The sequence below is a fragment of the Vidua macroura genome, chromosome 2, assembly GCF_024509145.1.
Source record: "Vidua macroura isolate BioBank_ID:100142 chromosome 2, ASM2450914v1, whole genome shotgun sequence".
Classification (NCBI taxonomy): domain Eukaryota; kingdom Metazoa; phylum Chordata; class Aves; order Passeriformes; family Viduidae; genus Vidua; species Vidua macroura.
This window is the reverse complement of record NC_071572.1, coordinates 99,791,372-99,801,424: the sequence shown is the minus strand read 5'-3', so window position 1 is coordinate 99,801,424 and position 10,053 is coordinate 99,791,372. Positions and strand designations below refer to the sequence as shown.

General features: G+C 45.1%; 1 protein-coding gene across 4 annotated transcripts in view; it reads left to right on the top strand.

Moving 5' to 3' along the window:
- The first annotated feature begins 6,680 nt into the window (after positions 1-6,680).
- Positions 6,681-10,053, top strand: part of RB1 (RB transcriptional corepressor 1) — a 70,062-nt gene continuing 66,689 nt past the window's right edge. For 3 of the 4 annotated variants that reach the window (XM_054001431.1, XM_054001440.1, XM_054001420.1), the window contains exon 1: positions 6,921-7,058. In XM_054001431.1, the coding sequence (XP_053857406.1) occupies positions 6,921-7,058 (138 nt within the window). Of the gene's footprint in view, positions 6,770-6,920; positions 7,059-10,053 lie in introns of those variants that run through there. The other variant, XM_054001411.1, reaches the window with a different exon arrangement.

Here is a 10,053-nt window from a genome sequence, read left to right as displayed (position 1 = left end):
GTATTCTACAGCTGGACTTCTAAAATCCATTTTTGATGGTGCATGGCAATCATGAACATCAAATAAGGCCTCATGCATACAGGCTAGATATTAATGTATAAATCATATTTACACTGCTGCTCAGTATATGTGCAAGCAAGCTGGAAAACCTGCTGGGAAAACTTTAGCTACAGACATTCAGGATGTTGCAATTGTATGCTTGCAACAAAGGTCAAGTATATGTCAGCACAAGGTTGGTGGTGCATTCTTTGGAGCCCTGTATGATGCAAGATTTACGTTGAAGTTCTTTTAAGGATGTTTCCTACCTTTTTAGGAGCGTTCTGTTCCTATTTTCACTAAGTTAAACATTAAACTTGTTAATCTGTAAGCAAGCTTTGTCTTAACTTGTTTTCAAAATAAAACTGAGTAGCCAAACTTGGTGATCTGTGGTGTGCTCTTTAATGGAGACACCAGCAAATGAGGCTGCTGAAGGGGTGGTGGAGCAGGGGGAGAAACAGATTTGTTCTTACAGATGGGAGGTTTCTATGATCATGCTGTACGCCCATCCATAATAGCTTTTGAGCCTGTTGGAAGGAAATTTAGTTCAATCAGCAGTGTGAAAATAAGTGTGGGGAAGGAGGGAGAAACTTGTGTGCACTGAGGAAAAGCTCACAGCATGTGCTCGTGTCTTATTTAATGCCAGGCAGTTTGTGTTCAAGGACAACCTAAAACACCTGGAGTGCAGCAAGTTAGAACTTCTGCCCTCTTAGACCAAGTTGATGAAGCATGGGACACAAATCCATGGAAAGAAATAGATCTTGGAGATGCTTGGGCTTTTTTCCTTTTTAAATAATAAAAGTATAATAAATATAAGTATAATAATAGTTAAGAGTCTAATAAACAAAGGTGGCTGGCTGTGCTGCACTGAAGAGACCACATTTCCAGCCCAGCGAATTCCAGAAAAGGGTTAATGTAAAAATGACCTCATTGGACAATTATCTTTGGAAATAGTTTTAGAACTTCTCATAAAAACAAAATCAATCCTAATGCCAAGACATACTTTATTACTGAAGCAGCAAACTCAGTATCCTGTGCCACCATGTTTAGTTGGCGGAGGGGGCTGTGTTGCTCCCTCATGGGTCCCAAAGAGTCTCTATGCTCAGCTGGTCTTTGCATGAATAAAGTTGTTGTGACCAATCAATGTGATCGACGTAATCTGGGTTTGCAAAGCACAATAAAAGCTCCAAGGCCTCTCTCCTCCAGCTAAAGTGTTGCAGCTTTAGTAAGGAGGCACAGGGCAAGTCTTGGCATGAAGAAAATCCTTTGGGCCTGCAAGACTCAAAATGCAAGAGTTTGGTTACCTGATGGCTGTCAAGGTGCTTACACGTGTTTGTTCATATGGGTTGGGTGGGAGTATGCAGATGTGACACATCAGTGTTAGCAAAAGCTTGTGGTTTGGAGACATCAGCAGAGCTACAGTCTCACTGACATTGCTTGTTCCAGTGGTAGGAGGAGATGTTATTGCTCCGGAGGAAGCAACATAGAAGAACCTATAGCACTGTTGTCACACCAGGAGTTTTTCTGGAATGCTATACACAAATGTTTTCACCTAATTAGGGTATTTGACTTCCATGGATTAGTAAAGAATGACTTTCTCTTAGGCCCAGTCGTAGCAAAAGGAAATAAACAAGATCACGGGTTGGTTTAGTTCAGAGAAAAGCCTATGCTCACTCACTACAGGCTACGGTTGCTAATTTTCAATTGGTTTTCACGTTGTTGGTTAAGATTAATTTGATTCCTAAGAACTACTTCCAGGAGAGTGCGTTCTGCTTCTTGTGGGCTTAGGAAGTGAAGGCATGGGAAACATCCTTGCTGGGGAGATGGCCAGCAGCAGGACTTGTTGTCTGTGCCAGAACACACTTTCTCATGTGGTGAGAGGAAGCAGAACTTGGGACTGTGAAGGACGGGAAGGGAGGGATTGCAGGGTCCTTAATATGGCTGTGTAATTGCAACAAGAGGGCTGTGGTTTGCTTGCTGATCTTTATTTCATTAGCAGTTGGCAGTATCAGCTGAAATGAACTGCCCTACAGAGGGGATGCAGGATGCTCTCCCTGCACCCTCTCGGGGCACAGTGTACCCAGGGTTTGAAGTGCTTTGCCTGCCAAGGACACAGGGTGGTACCTGTGTGACAAAGCACAGGGTGTGATGCAGCTGTGCATGCAAGGGCGTGATTTATACTGATATCCAGGAACCTTTGTAAGCAAGGAAAGCCATACCATGATCATTTTTGTCTGATGTAATTGCGCTGTCACTAGGGCTTAATCTGATAAATTTCATCAGTCAGTGATTTTATTTTTCAGTACCCTGGTTCTCAGCACTAGTGCAAATCTGTTAAAACAGGCACAGCTCTGACAGCCATTCTCACAGAGAACAAGAAATGTAGAAGGTCTGTATAAGTAGTTATGATTCTTCTATAATCAAATACAACTGAGTAAAAAGAGAAAATAGTGACACTCAAGTCTAAAAGCTTGATCAATGCAAAACCTCTCGGATGTCCAAGAAAAATAACTGGAAATATCTGTGAAGGGTTGAGGTTTTGCACATAGACATCATTTACATGTAGCCATTTCCCCATCCAGTAACAGTGGTGTCCTTTCAGATCCCACTGGCAGTTTGGTCAAATGCTTTATTAACAGAGATTCCTGCCTAAACTTAACACTGCACTCCTGAGAGTCCAGCAGTGCCCTGTGTAGTGCTCTGAGAAGAGCAAGCCATCGATGTGTGTAACTGTGGAGTGAAAAATATTCTTTTTATTAATAATGCCAATGTATAGAGAGAGGCTTTGAATTTTTACAAGTGGCAACATCTGACAGATATCTTTCATCTTAAAAAGAAACGGGTAGATGTTTGTTATGGTCCCTATGGATTTTACATCACTGCAGAAATATTAACTTACAGAAGTGGTTTTTATTCTTCATATCTCAGGCCGTGTATTTGTGTAGGAAACAATGGCATAGAGGTCAGGCTCACCACCACCAAGAGGCACAACCAGTTAGTTTCACCCCATCTCCCCATTAAATCCTTTCCAGCTTCAAAGGCAGAGCTGATGCCAACGCAGTCACAGCGTTACCAGGGGAGGTGATGCTGGGGAGTGCAAAGGGCCTCTTCAAGCCATGGCCTGAGTGTCCCTGAGGCTCTCCTGCAGCACGACTGTCACTTGGGTCTGCCTGCTGCACCAGGTGCTTCTCCAGCAGGGCTCTTCTTAAGGCCTGGGGCCTGTAGGGCAGCAGCTGGTAAAAAGCTGGCGTGGAGATCTGTCACCTCCTTGATCCTGTTAGTACTTGTGCTGGGGCTTGGGAAGGACAGCTGGGCTCCAGGTGACACTGATGGCAGAGGGCTGGGGGCTGCTACACAGTGCAAGGAATGTGAATGCACAGAAAAGGCTGGCCAGGAAAGGCTCTGTCCCCTCCCTGGTTAATTCTGCCTGTCACATGCAGGAAAATGGGTGTGATAAATGCAGACATCTTTATAATCCTTGGGTTTTATGGCCTACGGGCTTTATTCAAGCAGAAATTCTGCCAATATTTAGTATTTGGACTAATATCCAGAAGCTCTCAATTTAGTGGGGTTTTAAATGCATGCGTTTTGGTCATAAAACTTCAGAAAACTGATTTTGCTAAAATTGAAATAATGGCTTTAATTCTGACTAGCAATTACCATGAAACTACAGCAATACTTTTAAGTGAAAAAATTAGGATAATAAAATTACCTAAGGTTGTGTTTTGTTACCTAACAAAATTACCTAAGGCTGGAAATAATGGGTCAGGACTGCCTGAGTGGACAATACTTCACATATGTCCGTGACCTATACTCTAAAAGCAGTTGTAGTAAGATGTTCAGAATGAAGGTTTTGTCAGGTCAGATGCAAAAATCATTATTAATATTTTATTTGACATTGCAGTGTTTCCTTTGCTTCTTTTGTCTTTCCCCAGTAGGAGCTGATTTTTTTCTTTCCTTTGTAATTTTACTGAAAAGTCTTCATTTAGTCTTCATTTACTGAAAAGGCTTCATTTAGAAGATGTTTTAGAATACAGGATTAAAACATTCAAATCAGTAAATCTTAAAAGGAGAAAGGGAAAGAGGTCCAGCAACTTAAATATGGTTTTACACAAGGATGTGCCTTTCTTTGGAAGTACATACATGCTAACTCTTCTTACTGCAGTTTAGATGTAGTTACTATACCCAAGGCTTTGGGATGGATTATTAAAGGTTATTTTTGCTTGATTCATCTGCTGCTCCCTTTGCCTCCTTCCAGCTGGAAATTGAAGCATTCTGAGATTATATTTTGGTTTCAACTGTTTATGGAGGGGAGCCCTCAGAGCCTTGCTTGATGAAAAAGTACATAAAATTTGACTTGAGAAGGTGCTTGGTGCACTAACAATTTAAAAAAAAATAGTATTTACACTGAGGCTGGTTTGTGAACTTTTTAAAAGGAGTGATGCACAGAGGGCCATGAGACAAATTCTTTGCCTGCCATCTGGACGATGCAGGGCCTGGCTGTAACAGCATGTTAAAGCAGCTGCGGGGGAAGCGACCCAGGAGGGTGTGTTTGTTTCCTTCTTGCTGACAGCTGCCATGGTCTCCACTGGCTGTGACCAAGTTTTCTGAGATGCTTTGCTCTCATTTTAAATTCTTTTGTGCTCTTAAAGCTAGTTGTGAGGAGAAGGCAATGGACACAGCTGTGGTTTAGGGGTTCAGCTTACTTTTTCAAGGTGATCTGTCTACTTGTCTGTGGTTCAATGGTTGATGACAGACAGTCCTACCTCAAAATGTCCACAGCATCTGGTACCATCTGAATACAAAAAGTATTTAAATGTGCTTAGCAGCAGGGTAAAGCTACTGCCACAGTTTTACTAGAATCATAATCAGGAATATCCAAATCCCACTACAGTCTACAAGTCAAATGTTTAATTTGGAGTTTATGTACTTTGATTTGTTCTGTATTCAGTTTTCTGTAATTGGTTTAATTCTAATTATAAAGCACAAAGTCAGACACTGTTCTCCTGTTCTAAGTTAAGAACCATAAAGGACAAGCCTGAACAAATTACTAGAATGTATGAATGTAAAAATACTAGGGAATTTTAATTGTATAACATATTAATGTTCATGCTGATTTTTGTTTGGGTTTTTCTTAAATCCAGAGTTTTGACAACAGTCTCACTAAAAGTAGTTGCTTTACAGGTGAATGACAGATATGTGCAGGTAGTAAGAATCCTTACATTCAAATATTTTTCCTTTTCTAAGAAGTTGTCATCATGTAAGTCTGAAAATAAACGTGCTTGTTTGCAGCAGAGATTGGCCTTCTAAATGTGAGTATACAACTGCAGACAACAAAGCAGATTTCTACGATCTTTGAATCAGAGCACTGGCAATTTGAATCTCAATGACTTAAAATCCAGGAGATGCCCACAGCCTGAACTTCTTACATTAAATGGAATTTTACTGCAGTGTTAGAAATAACATTTCAGTTAGGACTGGGATGAATGTCACATTGAGAGGTCACTGAATCACTGAATCATTTAGGTTGGAGAAGACCTCTGAGATCATCAAGGCCAACCTTTGACTGGTCACCCACCACCTTGTCAATGAGACCGTGGCACCAAATGCCATCATGTCTAGTTGTTTCTTGAACACCTCCTGGGATGGTGACTTCACTGCTGCCCACAGGACAGCGCATTTCAATGTTTAACAACCCCTTCTACGATTAAATTCCTCTTGATGTCCAACCTAAACCTCCCTTGGTGCAGTCTGAGGCCACGTCCTCTTGTCCTGTCACTTGTTACCTGTGAGAAGATACCAACCCTCACCTCACTACAGGCTTTGCTCAGGCAGTTGCAGAGAGAAGTAAGGTCTCCCAAGCCTCCTTTTTCCAGGTTAAACACCCCCAGCTCCCTCAGCCACTCCTCACAGGACTTGTGCTCCGGACCCTTCCCCAGCTACCCTGTCCTTCTCTGGACTTTCTTCTCGTGAGGAGCTGGACACAGTTGAGTTATAGCTCCACCAGTGCTGAGTACAAGGGGACAATCCTTGCCCAGATCCTGCTGGCCACACTATTGCTGATACAGGCCAGGATGCCATTGGCCTTCTTGGCCACCTGGGCACACTGTGGCTCACGTTCAGCTGCTGTTGACCAGCACCCCCAGGTCCTTTTCCCCTGGGCCACCTTCCAGCCACTCTGTCACCAGCCTGCAGCGCTGCCACGGGCTGTTGTGGCCAAAGTGCAGGACCCGGCACTTGGTCTGGGCGAACCAACAGATCCTAAAGGAGCTGCAATTCTTGCTCCGCTCTGCACCTGTACAGTTATTCTTATACACATTGCCTGCGTTCCTTCCCACCTCATGGAAAAGATGTATCGGCTGTACTCGCTGAGACCTGAAGTGTCAGGCACGGCGGGGCCTCCGTCCCTGTCGCGGCCGCGGGGCCCGGGCGGCTCTGCGAGGCCGGGCCGCGCCGCCTCTGCCGCCCGGTCCCGCCCCGTGTCCGGGGCCGCGGGCGGGGCGGGGGCGCGGCCGCCGGCGCGGAAGTGACGGAAGTGGCGGTGACGCCGTTTTCCCGCGGTTCGGGCGGCGGGCGGGGGCCGGCAGCCGGCGGCCCCTGGTCAGTGCCGCCCGCTGCGGGCGCTCCCGGCAGCCGCTCCCGCCATGCCGCCCAAGCCCTCGCGCAGGGCGGGCGCCGCCAGGACGCAGCGCCCCAGCCCCGACGGCGGCTCCGCGCCGCCCGCCGCCCCCCGGTAAGCGGCCGGGCCGGGAGCGGGCTGGAGGCGGGCGGGCCGCCCCGGGGCTCTCAGCGCCCCGGGGTGTGGGGCGGTGTCACCGCGGCGGCTCTGGCAGCGGGTGGTTTGGGTTCCGCGGTCGCCCCGCGGTCCCGTGTCCCCGCTGGCGATGTGCGATGCTTTTCCTAGGGTCGAGGTCGGCGAAGCGGACTTCGTCGTGCTCTGTGACGCGCTGAAGGTGTCGGAGAGCGTGAGGGAGAAAGCGTGGAAGACGTACGAGAGCTTGTCGGCAGCGGATGGAGCTCTAGTGAGTAGCTGCTGCTCTTGGCGCCGCTGGGCAGCAGAGTCTGTCCTGTGCCCCAGCTCAGGTCCTGAGCCGTAACTTCGCTGCAGCCGCGGCCGAGCGTCCCACAACCAAAGCTCACGTACTGTGACTTAGCTTTTTCCAAGTTAAGGTAGACTGAAGTGGGGTGTTGCCATGTTCACGTCTGTGTAAACTATCTTCTATAGATTGCCCTTTTTTTTTTTTTAATATTTTGTGATAAAGGTACGTGTTTAGGAGTCCTTTTAGGTTACTAACAAATGGCAGTAGAAAACAGCACCATGCGATCAGCTAATTCTTCAAACTACAAGTTATTTCAAATATGTCTTAGTCAGCTTTATACAGGTAGTCTTACTGTCTGTTTCTGTGTATTTTTTTCCCCTCTGCATCCTTTATGAGGCTGCAGAAAAGGGTATGGAGATGACTATTGCAGAGACAGGAATGTTTCCTTTTTTGTTGCATAATGTTAACCTGTCCTTATCACTGAGGCATTTCCGTTCAAATTAGTCATTGGGCATGTGTAAACAGATTAATAAAGTGTTAGGGCCTTTCTTGATTTTTGCTTTTCCTTCTCCTCAGTATGACTGCTGTGTCAACAAGCTGGCTCAGAGGACAGCTATAATACAGCTAAATCATGGCAGAAGCTTTGTTGTAGAGTCCTGATGCAGTTTCATAATACCTAGCTGGGGTATTATTCCCACTCTGTGGACTTGCATTGATGTACATGTTCTGACTTCTGCTTACCCTTCTGCAACTTAAGCTGACCTGTCACAGCTATGCTGTCACTACTGATAGTTTGTAAGCTGTGTTTTTTAAACTGCAGTGTGGATATACCAGGTCTTGATGCATTCACATCGTGGACTTAAAATAGCATGGAAGAGAGACTGTGCACAGCTCTTTCAGTAACAGATACAATTTCTGGTCGTGGATGTTCATGGGAAGCATTTACCTAAAATCATAGTAGAGTTCCCCTATAAGAATGAAAACAGTAGTCAGTTCCCTTGACTGAAAAAAAACAAGGCAGGTTGCATTATAATCCTGCAAATTTCATTTACAGGTAAAATTTTGTTTTCACTGATCATTACTCAGCAGTGGCCAGATTAGATACATGGTGTTGGAAACATTTCAGCATCTGGAGATGGCTTCCTTTACCTATTCAGAACCAGACCTTCATTATGATATATAACTAATATGTGTTGTCTTGCAATTAAAATTGATTGTTGAGAGCCTTTCAGTGTCCAGGGAAAAAATAAATCTACATTATATTTCAGTCCAAGGCCTTTCAAACTTAGAGTTCTTTCTGCCGGGTGTTGAAATGATTAAGCTGTCAAGTGTGTGCCTCCATGGGGACCTGGAAGGCTCTGGAGTTGCTACTTCTAGCTGAGAGCAGGCTTCATCTGACTCTGAAGTCAAGCAAAGTAACAGCCTGGCTAATTGCTGCTTCTTTGCCAAGTCAAGCTGTTATAGTAAGCCTAGCTTCTCAGGATGACTCTCTAGTTCAAGTTGCAGGGATTCAGGAGGAGGCTGCTCTTTTCTTCCCTCAGGTAAAAGTATTATGTTGGAGGGGCTGTCCCAGGGTTTGTCCTGCAAGCACCAGCGGCATGTGTGAGCTTCAGTAGTAACCTGTTCAATTCTGAACCGGAGCAGAAGCTGTGTAGCAGCTTTCTGTTCTCAAGCAAAAAGTTAAACAGCAGGCCACCAGTTGAGACAAATACTTACCAGAACACTTCTGCTTAGCAATGTAGTTGGTTTGACTTGAGAAAGCTTAAATCATAAGGCTGCTGATGGAAGTAGAGGTAGCATCTAAGAATCCTCCTCTCAAACCATTTACAAAGTACAAAGACCTGAAACCTTGCCTTTCTTGCCTCACTGGCCTTGTTTTATTGTCGTTGATACTAGAATTGTGCCTGCCAAATCTCTGAGGACATGAAGGGCATTTGCAGTGGTAACTAGGAAGCAGCGTGGCCCAGACTGTAGGTACCGTGGTAACTGGCAGATACTCAGGGAGCAGATGTGGGTTAGGATGCAGTCTGAACGTCTGCCATATCCTTGCTCGGTGAACATTAGTGACTTGAAAGGAAAACATCTTGTAGTACTGTCCTTTTTGAGTCGCTTAGCGTGCATGTGCAGAGACTCTGCAAACCAGGTACATGTGGCTTAAAAGTATAAAGCAATTATTTTTGGCAGGCATTTACACAAAAAATGGCTAGACTGTTGTGACCTAGCCTAAATGTGCCTGTGCTTCAGTGAGACATTTCACTGGCCAGGCAGGCATCAGCCAGGAGGAGAGAACCTGTTATCTGCTACTCCCTGGAATGAATGCCAATGCCCATTGGAGCCACTGCTTTTTTTCCTTCAGGATGTCTCAACTTTCCACTCTGATATTTTTTTCTTTTGAGCATTTGAGCTACTAGTGATGCTACTTTGAAATTTCAGCTTTCTTATTTTGCACTTCCTTTCCATGCACTGTAGCTTTCCTTTCAGTGCTCTCCAGTTATCTGTTTCCACAGCATGTGAGTCAAGGATATACAGGTGCACCCTATTGCAGCTGGGCTGTGAGTCCTTTAAACAGCTGAACCTCTTTGAGAGGTGTGGAGGAGGGGCAAGGTGACAAGAGAGAGATGGTAACACAACTTTTCTGGAAAACGTGGCTGACCTCTAGTAGTAAAAGCCAGGTCTGCAGAGGGGGTTAACAGCACTACAGCTGTCTGTTAAATATGGTGGTGTTTTCCTTCATAGTAGGAGAACATTAAAGCTTCACTCTGTGACAGCTGAGTTTAATGATATTCTTCTACAATAAAATGGTAACTCAAAATCCCCAAGAACCCCAAATGCTGAATCAGCACTCTTGCTGTGTGGGATGAAGGAAGGTGTCTGATGTGTAATCAGAAAGATGTTTCTTTTTAATATCTTTTCATATCTGCTGAACTCCCACACAAGCTTATTGTGAACATAGAAGTGTTTACCTAAATGGGAGATT